Raw genomic sequence first — 15,995 nt, 5'->3', positions numbered from 1 at the left:
GGAGCTATTTGGAAAGAATACTTTGAAAATGTATACTGTAAAATCAGTGAAAAGCACCCCATACTGTGATTAAAGAATGCCTACATAAATTGGAATAAACTAAAAACAATAATCAAAATCCACTTTATAAACCAATCTCCTACAAAGAACTGATCGAAACACTGCAGCCTCTAAAATCTGACAAATCACGTGGTCTCTCTAGGATTAAAAACGAGACACTCAAAAACAGCACCCCAGAGATGCATGAAGCTCAGCTTAAATTATTCAACCTGATATCGAGAGTTCAGGATGCTTTCCTGACACCTGGACCCGGGGGCTCATATCCCCCATTTAAACGGGTCGAGACAAATTAGAGCCCAGTAATTACAGAGACATTTGTGTAAGCAGTAATTTTGAGAAGCTAGCATCCTGAATTCAATAACTGTAACCTTTCTTAACAAGCACAACATCCTGAGTAAGTCAAATTGTATTTCACCCAAATCATCGTACCAACGACCGTATTTACACCCTACACACCCCAATCAATAAACATGTCCACCAAACAAACAAAAAATAATAATTCCTTGCATGCTTCATTGATTTCTAAAAAGCGTTTGACTATTTGGCATTTGGGATTGTGCTACAAATTTCTTCAAAGTGGTGTAGGGGGTAAAGTTTATGATATAATTAAGTCAGTGTACTCAGAAAATAAATGCAGAGAGAAAATTGGCAATCAAAGAACAGATTTCTTCACACTAAAATGAACAGGGTAGCAGCCTGAGACCAACACGGTTCGATATTTAGGGTCAATGAGTTAATGAGCTAGCAGTGCACAGCCCCGGGCCTCCTCCTACACGACACAGACTTACTCTATGCAGATGATCTGGTTCTGCAGTCATCCACTGAAGAAGGGCTACAGCAGAACCTAGCTCTGGCGGAGGATTTCTGTCAGAACCGGGCCCTGACAGTAAACTTACAAAAGACAAAAACAATGATCTTCCAAAATAAAGCCAGATGACTGGAAAACTGGTTCCAGTGTTTTCTGGGCAACACCGCCAAAAAAACACCCTAAATTACACCCACCTTGGCCTGATAATTACTGCATCTGAGCTTTAGCATGACAGCGAGTACCAAGCAAAAGCTCAAAGAGCACTATTTGCTATAAAAAGCAAACTTTGACATACCAATTAAAATCTGGTTAAAATCTTTGATAGTGTTATCCAGCCCATTGCGCTGTACGGAAGGGGCTATGGGGTTCACTCAGCCAGCAAAACTATTCCAAATGGCATAAACAATCCAATAGAGACCCTGCAAGTAGGATTTTATGTAATAAAATTCTACACGTACAGAGAAAACCCCCAAATAATGCATGCAGAGCAGAATTAGGCCATTATCCATTAATGATTCATATCCAAAAAAAGAGCATTAAAATTCTGGATGCACCTCAATTCAAACCCCAGGGGACACATTGCCGTTTAAGGCAATGAATATCCAAAGAGCTCAGTCATGAAAAGAGTCCCCTCAGTCAGCTGGTAATGAAGCTGACTGACCCATTAACCCAACTAACACAAATCACAGACCCGCTCCATACCAGCACTGCTTACCACCAACGCAGGGTAAACCAAGTTATGACACAGACCAAAATCTCTGGAATAACTAGGCTGACGTAGCACAATACTTACTAGATTGCTATTGGACCCTAAAAAGAGAATACACATTATCTGAGTATCTCTTCTCCATCAGAGACACAAAGCAGAGACAAATCCTGACCAAGTACAGGCTCAATGACCACACACTTGCAATTGAAAAAGGCAGACACCGGAATACATGGTGACAAAAAGGAGAATTTATATGAATTTATACGAGGTCACTCAGTATAAAGGAGAGGTGCGCTCCCTCCTACATTGTGGAAAATATTCAGAAATTACAACACGACTTCAACAAATTATCTGTACTTACTATAAAAGACTTCTATTTCCTAACAAAAGAGAAGAAACCAATAATCCAATAGGAGAAGGGCCAACAGCTCCAATCGCACGGGGTTGAGCACCAAAAAATGTATTAATTTTATTTCATTTATTTATAATTAATTTTCATTTTCTCTTCATTATTGTTATTATTGTTTCTGTTATCACAGTTGTATACAAGATGACATAGCAATTACTCTGATTGATGCACATTCCTGTTCTCGTGTATTTCTGGATGTATGCTTCAGCAATATTTAAAAGTGAATTTCACACCAATACAGCATTTTTAAAATTGGAATCTGAGAGGGGGGAGGGGGGAGAAAATATTGCCAGCTTTGCATAATCAATTCATTTCAGCTGATGCCCTATTTCATTTGTTGCCCAATTTAATGTCAGTGAGGAATGGCATAAATTCACAATCCTACAGGGAAAGGAGGAACAGAAGCACCCATATCGGTTTGTGTGTGTGTGGGTGTGTGTGCATGCATCTGTGTGTGTATGGGTGCGTGCATGCGTGTGTGTGTGTGTGAGAGCATTTTTTGTGATGTGCATTTCATGGCCACTTGGTCTATTGATAAAGCAGTTATAAGTCGATGCGTGACAGGAAATGCAGAGGAAATGAGGCCAGAGGACCCAGCTGCTCATCCACCGCCAGGCGAAACACCGCCATTATTCACTCCTCCCGCTACAGTAGAGCTGCTGCTCCTGAGCCCGGGGACAGAACCAGCTCAGAACCCGCCTGAGAACCGCCCTCAGAACCCGCTCAGAACCCGCCTGAGAACCGCCCTCAGAACCAGCTCAGAACCCACCTGAGAACCAGCTCAGAACCCGCCTGAGAACCAGCTCAGAACCCGCCTGAGAACCGCCCTCAGAACCAGCTCAGAACCCGCCTGAGAACCGCCCTCAGAACCAGCTCAGAACCCGCCTGAGAACCGCCCTCAGAACCCGCTCAGAACCCGCCTGAGAACCGCCCTCAGAACCAGCTCAGAACCCGCCTGAGAACCAGCTCAGAACCCACCTGAGAACCGCCCTCAGAACCAGCTCAGAACCCGCCTGAGAACCAGCTCAGAACCCACCTGAGAACCGCCCTCAGAACCAGCTCAGAACCCGCCTGAGAACCAGCTCAGAACCCGCCTGAGAACCGCCCTCAGAACCAGCTCAGAACCCGCCCCAAAACCACTTCTGAAACCCTCAGAACCCTGATTCAGAACCGCCTCACACACCCAGGTAGTGCAGCAGCCTCTGGGCTCGGTTCTGGACCGGCTTCAGGATGAAGAGGTCCTGGTTCTCATCGATGAACTGGGTGTCCACCGTCCCGTAGAGGAACTGGTCATTACTCAGCACGTTCTGCAGGAAGGGGATATTTGTCTGCAGAGGGAGGGGGGATCGGGGGGGAGGAGGGGGGAGAGAGAGAGAGAGAGAGAGAGAGAGAGGGAGAGAGAGACTTAATTTCTCTTCATTAATAATAACAGATACCCATAGAACACCAATATTAAATCCACACAAAAGTAAATGAATGTTTTTTAAAAAAGAAAGAGAAAGAGAGGCAGAGAGGAAGTGATAAATAAAAATAAAACAAACATTAAAATGGTTTAAAAGTAAATAAGTAATAAAGTTCAAATTTGATCCCCCCCCTCTCCCTCAGTTCTGCTTGTTGCCCTGTCTTGTTGCCAAAACGTACACACTCACTCACTCACTCACACACTCACACACACACACTCACACACTCACACACACAGTAACTGCAGGGGGACAGAGTGTTCACACACTCACACACACAGTAACTGCAGGGGGGCAGTGGTGTAATGGTGGAGTTTTAATGGCTGTTTGGCAGCAGGGTGAGGGAGCATCCGTCTGTCTGACAAGCACTGCCAACACAAACATACAACCTCTTTATCCCCCTCTCCCTTCTTCCCTCCCTGTCTCTCCCCAGCCTCTTCATCCCCCTCTCACTCTCCCTCGCCTTCTCCCTCCTACCCTCCAGCTTTCCCCACCTCTTCCCCTCTCTCTGTCACTCGCTCTCTTCTCCTTCCCCTGAGGCAGTACTTGTGAAAGGAGACAGTTCTCCCCCCAGCCCTCTCTCCCCCCAGCACTCCATCAGTATTCATCCCTCTGCTCCCCCCCCCCTCCCAGGTCTCACTGAGCATGCTCAGACAGCTCTCAGACAAATCAATCTCCCCCTTTATTCCAGCGGCTCCCATGGCTCAGCGCCACGGCAACGGACCTGCCACACACGTGTCACAGGCCAGACCGAGCCCCCCAGGCTGGTCCTGGATCAGCTGCAGGGAATTTAGCTGCACGGCAGCGGTGAGGACGATGCAGTGTTAGTGGGGCCCAAAACAGTTAGAAGCGACACAGTTGCTGTCCTTGGTCCTGAAAAGAATACACACTGTCTGACAACAAGCTTGCTCGGCACACTGTCCAATCACAGGCTTGCTCTGCACACTGTCCAATCACAGGCTTTCTCTGCACATTGTCCAATCACAGGCTTGCTCTGCACACTGTCCAATCACAGGCTTGCTCTGCACTCTGATTATAATACACCGATGGTCTGAATTTTTCATAAGATATTGTATGTACACGTATGCACAGGTCTAATGGAGTGTGTGTGTGTGTGTCTGTATGAGCGTTTGCGTGTGCGTGCGAGCGCACGTGTGCCTTGCTCCATTTCTAGTTCTATTTCTAGTTCAGAATGAATGACTCACACCCATGAACAGCACTCACTCACTCACTCACTCACTCACTCACTCACTCACTCACTCACTCACTCACTCACTCACTCACTCACTCACTCACTCACTCACTCACTCACTCACTCACTCACTCACTCACTCACTCACTCACTCACTCACTCACTCACTCACTCACTCACTCACTCACTCACTCACTCACTCACTCACTCACTCACGTCTCTTTCAGCTCCCTTCTCTCCTCTCCCTCTCCACCTCTCCTCTCACAAGCCAGCACTGTTTTAGTCTCTCTCCATTCTCTCCTCCCCTTTCTTTCCCTCCCACTCTCTCCTTCACACTCTCCCCCTGTTCCCTCCCTCAGTGTCTCTCCGCCTCCCTCCCTCTCCCTCCCGTTCTCGCTCACGCTCTGGGTAGAGCAGACATTGCAGTCTCTCTCTCTCTCCCTCTCCCTCGCTCTCTCCCTCGCTTGCACTCTCTCTCTCTCACGCTCGCTCTCTCCCTTGTTTGTGCTCTCTCTCTCTCTCGCTCTCTCACGCTCGCTCTCTCCCTCGCTTGCACTCTCTCTCTCTCTCTCTCGCTCTCTCCCTTGTTTGTGCTCTCTCTCTCTCTCTCTCTCTCTCTTTTTCTGCAGCAAACGCTCATCTCAGCCTCGCTGGCCACAGAGAACAGGGAGCAGAGACACGCTGGTGATCGAAGAAGCAGAGGAAGGAGAGAAAGGAGAGGAATCCCCAGAGAGACAAGCAGACCGTCCCCCGCCCCCACCCCCCCACTCGCCCCCCTCCTCCTCCCCCCCCCCCAACTGAATTCCCAGCTCCTGCTTCTCTGCGTCTGTGCGCGAGAGGGATGGACAGATCGGCGGAGAGGAGGAGGAGCAGCTGTCTCGGGGCACGGAGCGAGGGAGAGATGGCCGCGCTCGCAGGAGGAAGAGCAGCCCGTCGGAACACGAACACAGCAACGACACCTTCATAGAGCTGCACGCAGGCGTCTCCGCCGCTATCCCAGAACTCCACAGGAGGACGGCGAGGCGGAGAGAGAGAGACAGAGAGAGTGCGCAGGAAGAGGAGGGGAATCCAGTCGCACAGGGATGCACTGACGGGACGGGGGGGGGTGGGGGTGACGACGGTTGACCGGCAGCAGTAGACGCGCTGTGGCGGATTTTCGGGTCCCTGGCAGGACGGGCAGGAGGGGCTCAACGGGGCCCATCTGCCTCGCAGAGAGAGATCCCAAACCCCTGACCATCAACATCAGCGGCAGGGGCTCCTGACCAGCAAACTGTACCAGCGCTGAGAGGGGGTGCACGGGCTCGAGTCCAGACTGAGGCACTGGGGTTTCCTCCTTTGGGGTGAAGAGCTGAATTGCAACCCAGCTCACCAAATACAGAGGGCACCCCCATGAACACAGTCCAAACAGAGCCCGGGAGAAACCGTCCAATCAGAGCCTGGGGAAACAGTCCTATCAGAGCCCGGGAGAAACAGTCCTATCAGAGCCCGGGAGAAACAGTCCTATCAGAGCCTGGGGAAAACCGTCCAATCAAAGGCCAGGAGAAACCAGCCTATCAGAACCTAGGAAAAACCATCCTTCCAGAGCCCGGGAGAAACCGTCCAAACAGAGCCAGAGAGAAACCGTCCTATCAGAGCCAGAGAGAAACCGTCCAATCAGAGCCAGAGAGAAACCGTCCAATCACAGCCTGGGAGAAACCATCCAATCACAGCCTAGGAGAAACCATCCAATCAGAGCCCAGGAGAAACTGACCAGTCAGAGCCCAGGAGTAACTGACCAGTCAGAGCCCAGGAGAAACCATCCTATAAGAGCCAGAGGAAACTGCCCAATCACAGCCTGAGAGAAACCACCCTATAAGAGCCAGGGGGAAACTACCCAATTACAGCCTGGGAGAATCTGACCAATCAGAGGCGGGGAGAGACTGAGAGAAACCCCTTCCCGCTCAGCGCTGAGCTGTGAGTGCCTGTCCCGGGGAGACTCCTCCTCCATCTGTTTGTTTTGGCAGAGCTGCACCCCGCCCCGCTGCTCTGAGTGGCAGGGAGAGGGCTGGGGGGGGAGGAGCGGGCGAGCGGAGAGGAGCGTGGCGCCGCTCGGGCACAGACGGGCACAGACGGGCAGAGCGAGACTGGGCCAGGGGACAAAGGAATAAGAGACTTCACTTCCGCCGGCCACAGAGAGGAGCAGAGACAGAGGGAGAGAACGGAGGGATGAGGAAGGGGGTGCAGCGGAGGAGAGAAAGCGAGGGATCTGCCGGCCCGCGCCGCGTCGATCCGGAGAAGGCGCTCAGCCGCTAATCCCGCCGGTGTGGGTCTGGACTGGATTAGGGAGGCGCTGCCCTCCTGAAGCAGCTGCGGAGCACACAACCTCGCATTCCTTCAGAGGAGGATTAACGCTATCCCACGATGCACCGCTCGCCAGGCAGGTTTCAGAAGGTCACTCTTACCGCAAGAAAAAACACCAGAGCAGGTTCTGTGCTTTCTGACCCAGATTCCTGCAGCTGTAAATGAGGAAGCCTGACTTCTCCATGGATGTACGGAACCCATAGGGGGAGACACGATTCCTGCATTAACCCCACCCCCCCCTACAGAGGAGCCTGCTGCCATGTGGAGCTGATACTGTCCTACAGCCTGCCCACAAGGTACAACACACACACACACACACACACGTACAGGCAAACTGTACAGCACAATTACACACACACACACACACACCAACACACACGTACAGGCAAACTGTACAGCACAATTACACACACACACACACACACACACACACACTGTACGACGTGCACACACAGGCACACGCACACACTCACGCAGTACAGTATACACATACACAGTGCACACAGACACACGGTACGGTACACACAATACAGTGCGCACACACATAGTACAGCATGCACACACACTCCCAGGTAGATGAGCATGACAGTGGAATACAAGAACAGGCTGACTGAGCATCAGGAAACCTAATGACTCACCTGTGTGTGTGTGTACCGTACAATGTGTGTCTGTGTCTGTGTACCATACCATGTGTGTGTGCATGTATGTGTGTGTGTGACACTGCATTACATTGTATGAGCCCAGTCTGTGTGTGTGTGCAGTCCCAGAAACGATGTGTTTGTGTGTGTGTGCAGTCCCAGAAATGATGTGTGTGTGTGTGTGCAGTCCCAGAAATGATGTGTGTGTGTGAGTGTGTGTGTGTGTGAGTGTGTGTGTGTGTGTGTGTGTGTGTGTGTGTGTGTGTGAGAGTGTGTGTGTGTGTGTGAGAGTGTGTGTGTGTGTGTGTGTGTGTGTGTGTGTGTGTGTGTGAGTGAGTGTGTGAGTGCTTAACGTGCGGTTCAGAGCTGCACGCGAGTTTAAACTCGCTGATACAGCACAATGTCTTCCCGCACCGCTCAGCTTCCTGCTTCTCACAAATTAAAAACGCCAAATCTGCTTTTACCCCCCAGGTCTGTGGATTCCCAGGACTACCATGCCCAATTCCCCACCGCCTGAGCCTGCCCCGAGACAGACGCGCCCCTCCGGAAACTCAACATGCCCCCCACACCCCAAAACACCCCATCGTCCCACCCCGAGACAGACGCGCCCCTCCAAACTTCACCCCGCCCGCTCCCGCTGGGTCAGCGCGCATGAGGCTCCGCCCCCCTCCGGGGCCCTGCTGTGGCTGGTCCTGCTGGGGGGCGTGTCCCTGCTGGCCCCGCCCGTTTCGGGGGGCGAGACGTGGGGCGTGGTGTCCATGTGCCCGTCCCACTGCGTGTGCCGAAACCTGTCGGAGTCCCTCAGCACGCTCTGCGTGAACAAGGGCCTCCTCTTCGTCCCGCCAGACATCGACCGGCGCACCGTGGAGCTCCGGCTCGCCGACAACTTCATCCCGGAGCTGGGCGCCTCCGACTTCTCCAACATGAGCGGCCTGGTGGACCTGACGCTGTCCCGCAACACGCTGCACAGGCTCCGCCCCCTGGCCTTCTCCGACCTGGAGAGCCTGCGCTCGCTGCACCTGGACGCCAACCGGCTGACGGGCGTGGGCCCGCGGGACCTGGCGGGGCTGCCCAACCTGCAGCACCTCATCCTCAACAACAACCAGCTGAGCGCCATCGCGCCCCACGCCTTCGCCCACTTCCTGCCCACGCTGGAGGACCTGGACCTGTCCTACAACAACCTGCGGGAGGCGCCGTGGAGCGCGCTGCGCAGCATGGCCAGCCTGCACACGCTCAACCTGGACCACAACCTGATCGAGCGCATCCCCGCGGGCGCCTTCCGCGACCTGGCCCGGCTGGGCCGCCTGGACGTCACGTCCAACCGGCTGCGCACGCTGCCCCCGGGCCCCGCCCCCCAGCCGCCCGTCAGCGGGCTGAGCTTCGGCGGGAACCCGCTGCACTGCAACTGCCAGCTGCTGTGGCTGCGGCGGCTGAGCCGCGCCGACGCCATGGAGACGTGCGCCACGCCCGCGCACCTGGCCGGCCGCTACTTCTGGGCGCTGGCGGAGGCGGAGCTGGCCTGCGAGCCGCCGCTGATCTCCCGCCACACGCCGCTCCTCTGGGTCCTGGAGGGCCAGCGGGCCACGCTGCGCTGCCGCGCCCTGGGGGACCCGCCCCCGCTGGTGCACTGGGTCGCCCCCGGCGACCGCGTGGTGGCCAACTCCAGCCGGGTGCGGGTGCACGGCAACGGGACGCTGGACGTGCTGGTGGCCCGGCCGCGGGACGACGGCGCCTACGCCTGCATCGCCGTCAACGCGGCCGGCGAGGCCAGCGCCGCCGTCCGGCTGCACGTCGTCCCGCTGCCGCATCACCACGGCAACCGCAGCGCCCCCCCGCCCCGCGAGCGCGAGCCCTCCGACATCAGCGCGGGGAGGGGCGGGGCCGGCGGGCTGGGGAACGGGACGGCGGGCGAGGAGGCGGGGCCGGGCGGAGCCGCCGGGGGCCGGGTCGGGGTGCTGGAGGTCACCGCCACCACCGCGCAGGTGCGCTGGTACCTGGGCGGGGCGTCGCTGGATTACCTGCCCTGGATGTACCAGATACAGTACAACAGCACGGCCGACGAGACCCTCATGTACAGGTAAGAGTGAAGCTCCGCCCCCTTCAGTCAACACTGACACAGAAACCAGCGCACTGACCGACTGCCTCACTGCTGAACTACAGCACAATACAGCCTAACCACCTGACACACAGAAACCAGCACACTGACCGACTGCCTCACTGCTGAACTACAGCAGAATACAGCCTAACCAACATTGACACACAAACCAGCGCACTGACCGTCTGCTTCACTGCTGAACTACAGCAGAATAACACAATACAGCCTAACCAACACTGACACACAAACCAGCGCACTGACCGTCTGCTTCACTGCTGAACTACAGCAGAATAACAACCACACAGCCACAGAAACCAGCACACTGACCGAGCTTACTCTGAACTAAGAGAATAAACAATACAGCTAACACATGACAGAACTCACTGAAAAACAGAGTGAAAGAGTGAGAGATACAGATAAAGATAGAGAGGGAGAGATTTAGCACCTCTAATGGATGCCATCGTCACACTGTGTGTGTTTAGCCAGGATGCGCCTGAGCGAGCTCTCATCCAATCAGCTGCTCTGATCAGCTGGACCGCAGCGATAAGAAATGGAACGGACACAGATCAGCTGCTGAGCTGAATTAAACGTACTGTCAGGCGGAAGTAATCCTGCGCCAAGTCTGCTGTAAACTACGCATGAAGTCTGTATGAGCAATCATTTGTGTACAGTGTCGATATTTCATATTTACCATTTCACGCATATTAAGGCGAATCATGCATATTAAAATAAACAGCTGTGAATTGACGCGTTTTGATTCGCTCGTATCCCCAGTGGGTGTGATGTCAGCACCCCGGCGCGTTCTCCGCCATCCTAACACAGCTGTGCGCGAATCTCCTCCAGCCCATTACCCCTGACACAACAGAACAGGGGGCACACCCAGAAATATTTCACATCCTTTCCCTGCAGCGGCAGGATGTGAAAAACACACACAGCGCGCCACGCACACGCACACGCACACGCACACGCACACGCACACGCCTGTATGACATGCTTTAGAAATGCACTCGATGCTGTGGAGAAAGGGAGAGCAAGCCAGCAAAACAGGCTCTCTGCTTTGCTTAGATAAGCAGCAGTAGCGTATAGTCATGTCATACTAACAAAGCATTCTGGAATGGAAAAAAGGCAGAGGAAGAGAGAGAGAGAGAGATGTAAAGGTAAAGGCCAATGATTTGTAATTAAACTTGGGAGGAATAAACCAAATCCATCGGGCTAGGGTGTGGAATGAGACAGGGCTGCTGCTATAAACAAATCACCTGAAAGCTCCACAAAGCTGGACCAATCAGCTGCCCGAGGTCTCCGTTCACTCACTAAAGAAATATAGAGTTTGCTCTGTGCTCTAGGGTTCGGCCTGCAGCTGAATCTACACTCGCTGGAGCACTACTGCAAGACCTGGGCCCTGGCAGTAAACCTTAAATAGACAAGCAGCAAGGATTTTACACAAAAGATCCAGCACTCAGGAAATCACACATCATTTTACACAAGGGACAAAAAAATAAATAAAGAACACACGACAAATTACACATACTTAGGATTAAGAATAAGCTCTTCAGTGTTCAGTGAGCTTACTAGTGAGCCAACTAAAAGAGAGCTTGCAGGGCATACAGGCAAATTAAGATAGTTACCAAATTAGGATCTGGCTGACGAATCAGGAAGTGAAGCAAATGCACTATAAAGCAGTAAAGTGTGCTGTCCACTTGTCCACTTGCAAATTGGAACAAAGACCAGCTGGAAACCATGCATGTAGTGACCTATGGAAATATCCACTCTGTGCAGAAGAACAGGAAACGACGCATGCAGAGCAGAATTAGGCCGATATCCACGACTCATTAACATCCAAAAAAAAGAGCCATTCAATTCTGGACTCAAACAAAACACAGCGACCACCCCTTATGCCATTAGGAGACCCTGAAATGCCAAGAGCTGAGCCCAGAGAAGAGCCCCCTCAGCCAGCCGGTCCAGAGGCTCAGCTCACAAACCCCCTCTAACACCACCCAGCCTCACAACAGCTACATACCATCAATACCAGTCAGATTCAACTAAATTATGCCAAAACACAAACTCTATTATTTCATGCACAGGGGAAAAAATCTGACACAAATACGTAAAACTAACTGCTGTGCTGTTTGACCCTTAAACAAAAGACCATTGTGGCAGATTAGCTGATTAGTGAAAAGCTGCAGATCGAGAAAGACACTGAAGTACAGACTCAGTGACAGAGACAGAGACAGGTGGACACAGGCAGACCTGGGTACCCAGGGAGGAGGAGAGAGTCTGTGTTCCCACAGCAACAAAAGAGTGGATGGAGACAGAGCCATGCTTCCTCATTAAATGTGAGAAATGTAAACAAATTAGAGAATTATTTTCCCCAAAACTCAGAACACTACGCGCAAACTTTCCAAACCTGCCAGAAACTAGACAAACAGAATGAATCCCCGGAGGAGGAAGGGATCTCACAAATGAGGCTGTAGAACAGCTCGCTATCTGCCATCGGCAGAGCAGCCACAATGGCCCATTATCCCCATTAACCGTCATGTGGCACATTCCCCATTATTATTCTCTATTAATACCTACTGCTGCCATCACTCACACTGTAGCTTTGCTTCTTGATTACTATTCATTGTTTTCTGTTGTTAACTCGTGTACAAATCGATACGTATGTTAAAAACCTGCCAAGCTTATAAAGCCCTTAATTTAGAGGGGGAGGAGGGGGAAGAGAGAGAGGGAAGGGGAGAAAAGAAAGAGGATAAGGGGGCAGAGGAGAAAGAGGAGAGAGAAAGATGGAAGGACCAAGCGCCCCCCCCCCCCCCGCCCCAGCACACAGAGCACAGGGGCAGAGAAACGAGACCAGCAGGAAACTTTAGCAGTCATTACTTTTAGAAGGCAAACGGAGGAGAATTTCAGGAGCTGCCTGTCGCCCTGCCCAATGATCAGGGTGAGGACGCACCGTTACTCATACTGGGCTGCTCTGGCCGTCAATCACCTGCTCTGGCCTCTTCCATTGGGTGATTAAGACAAAACTAACCCCCCCCCCAGAAAAAAAACATGTTTTACAGCAGATGTCATAACATCATGTCTTATAACAGGATACGGAAAACACTTCACTATAAGGTCACATGAACTAAGGCATTAACTAATGTAGCTGTTAAATACTGACTGCAGAAAAGTAATGTATTTGCACATCATTAATTCATGTTAACTACATTATTAATGCCAATGACCTCAGGGCCCTCCCACAGATCAGACAATGACCTGAGAACACTTTTCCCATTGGGTCTGAAATGGTCATATCCCGCTTAAGAATGTGTACATCAATTTATGCTCCTGAAGACTGGGATGATATTTCTGAATCAGTCATACAGACATACGCAGACAGGTTCTTGTCCTCTGTCAATCAATTAATTTGGGACGTCCGTACAACGTTCCTATCATTTAAACTCCATTTTGAAAGGCACACTGATTTAAGCCTTTCACTTGCCTCAGACTCCCATAATTCCCTGCAGTTTTTTATGTTTGCTGGTATGAGATGCTGGTGAAACACTTGATGGGAGTTGTATTTTTTTATGCCGGTAATAATTAATGGTGCACCTGAAGACGGGGTTTGCATGACAGGGCTGTAAAAACACTGGATTTAGGGCTGGGGAAGGAATAAAGCCTCGCACGCTATATACTACTGCCACAGTAAACACCAGCTCCGCTCATTTCAACAACCGGGGGAAGAGCAAGAGGATGGATGCAGGGAGAGAGTGAGGGAAAACAGAGGGATGGAGAGGGGAGAAAAAGAAAGGATAGGGGGAATGAGAGAGGTTGAGGGAAAGAGAGGGGGAGAATGTGAGGGGAAGAAGAGACGGTGAATGGGAGATAGACAGGGAATGAGAGGGGTGGAGGGAGAGGGGGAATGGGGAGAGAGGGGAATGAGAGGGGTAGAGGGAGGGAGAGGGGGGAATGGGGAATGAAAGGAGCAGAGAGATCTAGGGAAAGAGGGAAATGAGAGGGGTAGCGGGAGAGAGAGGGGGAGGAATGAGACAGGTAAAGGGAGGGGGAGAGAGAGAGAGAGAGAGCGCTAAAATACACAGGGAGAGAGAGACTGTGTGTGTGTGTGTGTGTGCGCGTGTGTGTGTCTGTGTCTCAGGGATTTTGGCTGCAGGCTCAGGTCTCTCTTAATGATGCGATGAGGGTGATAACAGGAAGTGATGATGCCCGCACAGGAAGTGCTGGCGCGTGATGATGTCCGTGTGTTCAGGGAGCGCGTGGGCGTGTGATTCACACGGCTCATTACATAGCCGGACCCATTACCGCCCGGGGGGTGGGGGGGGGCGTGTAGCACAGCCCCTGTAAACCCCACCACCCTCCCCTCCAGGCCTCCAGGCTGTTTCTGCCCCCTACCGACACCCCAATGCCCCGCAGAACAGCGCCTCCTGTGGCAGCTTCCCGCGGGTGAAGGCCGCTCCTGACCCAGCGGTGACACGGGGACCGGACAGGGAAACGAAACGCCGGTCGGCCGGTCGGGAGGAGGGTGAGAGCTCCTCTGCGCTCTACCCCCCGCCCCCACCCCCCCCCGCCCCCCCCCCCCCCCAGGAGAACGGCAGCGGTTTCAGGTGACAGGAAGAGAAGAAGAGAGAAAAGCAGCACCTCCATCTTGTGCTCTCCTCATAGCGCTGCAGGTTCAGTCTGAGTCACTACAGCAGCAGTTTCACAGGCTGCTTCAGTAGACGATGCAGAGAGAGAGTAACTGCAGTCTCACTAGTGTACCACAGCCCTTCCCAGCATGCACCGCTTCCCAACATGGCACTGTACTGAATCTGGCTTCATTTCACAATAATTATAATGATTATCACAAAATGTGTAATAATATACCGACATCAGGCAGCTGTATTCCAATGGAGTTAACCTCTGTACTGCTTTACTTCTCTCTCCCCCCCTCTCTCTGCCCCTCTCTCTCATCCCCTCACCCCCCCCCCCCCCCAGGATCCTGCCCCCCAGCAGCAGCAGTTTCCAGCTGAAGAACCTGGTGTCTGCGGCGGACTACAGCCTGTGCGTGCTGGCGGTGTTCGACCAGGGCGCGGCCTCCCTCTCCAGCACGCGCGTGCTGGGCTGCGCCGCCTTCAGCACCAAGGACGACTTCCCGCACTGCCGCACGCTCCACGCCCACTTCCTGGGCGGGGCCCTCAGCGTGCTGGTGGGCGGGGCCGTGGTGGTGATGCTGCTGGTGTTCACCGTGGCGACCATGGTCCGGCACCATCAGCAGCAGTGGGTCTGCGGTAGTCACGGCGACCGCGGCACTAGACACGGGGGCGGAGTCGGGGAGGGGGACGTGGAGGGGGCGGGGCCTCCCCTCCCCGCCAAGGGGACGAGCGTTTACTCGCAGACTAACGGGGAGGGCGCGGTCATGACGCTGGTCCTGCCCAAAAACAAGCACAAACCCATGCAGACCACGCCCAAAGACCTGTCTGACCCGCCCGACAGGGGCGGGGCCGGGGGCGGGGCCGGGCGGCGGTTCCCTCCCTACTCCCCCGAGAGCGAGCGCGTGACTCTGTACTACCCCGCCCACGCCTCCGCCACCCTCCCCAGCAAGCTGCGCAGAGCAGGACCGCCGAGGGGCGGAGCCACAGCAGGCCCCGCCCTCCCCGACCCCGGCCCGCTGCGGTCCAACCGCAGCTGCTCGTTCGACATGGGCGAGGTCGCCACGACGACCTGCTACGGCTACGGCAAGCGGCTGGGCATGTGGACCAGGCAGAGCCCCTCGCTGCAAAGCATGCTGGTCCCGTGCGGCTCGGCAACCAGCATGGCCAGCGGCGACAGCGGCGCGCATGCGCAGGAACACCAGCGCACCTACGACACCTGCGCCACAGGCCCCGCCCACAATGCCAACAACGCCGCCAACGACGAGCTGGAGGAGAGCGTGGTGTAGGAGAGAGGGAGAGGGAGAGAGGAGGAGGAGAGAGGAGAGGGGGAGAGGAGAGGGGGAGGAGAGAGGGAGAGGGAGAGAGAGAGGAGGAGGAGAGAGGGAGAGAGGAGAGGAGGAGGAGAGAGGGAGAGAAGAGAGGGGGAGGAGGAGAAGGAGAGACAAGGTGACAGAGGGAGGGAGAACGAGAGAGGGAGAGGAGGGATGTGTGAGGGGGAGGAAGAGAGAGAGAGCAGGAACAGAGAGGAACGACTGAAAGGAATGAAGAAGGAATATGAAATAAAGGACAGAGCGAGAGACTGAAGGAGAGAGGTGAGGAGACGGGCAGTGCCAGGGGGGCGGAGCCAGAGGCAGTGAGGTCACGGGCACTACAGAAAAC

General features: G+C 53.6%; 2 protein-coding genes across 2 annotated transcripts in view; one reads left to right on the top strand and one right to left on the bottom strand.

The window, feature by feature from the left end:
• Positions 1-15,995, bottom strand: part of LOC135264226 (pyruvate carboxylase, mitochondrial-like) — an 85,563-nt gene that overhangs the window by 16,467 nt on the left and 53,101 nt on the right. Inside the window, exon 11 of the mRNA XM_064352987.1 lies at positions 3,170-3,314. Within this exon, the coding sequence (XP_064209057.1) occupies positions 3,170-3,314 (145 nt within the window). The remainder of the gene's footprint in view (positions 1-3,169; positions 3,315-15,995) is intronic.
• Positions 5,442-15,655, top strand: LOC135264203 (leucine-rich repeat and fibronectin type-III domain-containing protein 4-like). Its single transcript, XM_064352943.1, has 3 exons — positions 5,442-7,274; positions 8,088-9,693; positions 14,680-15,655. Exons 2-3 carry the CDS (start codon positions 8,111-8,113, stop codon positions 15,620-15,622), a joined length of 2,526 nt encoding a protein of 841 aa, XP_064209013.1. The 5' UTR covers positions 5,442-7,274; positions 8,088-8,110; the 3' UTR covers positions 15,623-15,655.

Source organism: Anguilla rostrata, chromosome 9, assembly GCF_018555375.3.
Source record: "Anguilla rostrata isolate EN2019 chromosome 9, ASM1855537v3, whole genome shotgun sequence".
Lineage (NCBI taxonomy): Eukaryota > Metazoa > Chordata > Actinopteri > Anguilliformes > Anguillidae > Anguilla > Anguilla rostrata.
The sequence above is the reverse complement of the archived record's forward strand: the minus strand, read 5'-3'. Positions and strand labels throughout refer to the sequence as shown.

Coding starts and splice junctions, on each gene's coding strand:
- LOC135264203 (XM_064352943.1), top strand. CDS start 8,111: ATGCCCAATTCCCCACCGCCTGAGCCTGCCCCGAGACAGACGCGCCCC. Junction 9,694..14,679: donor GACGAGACCCTCATGTACAG/GTAAGAGTGAAG, acceptor CCCCCCCCCCAG/GATCCTGCCCCCCAGCAGCA.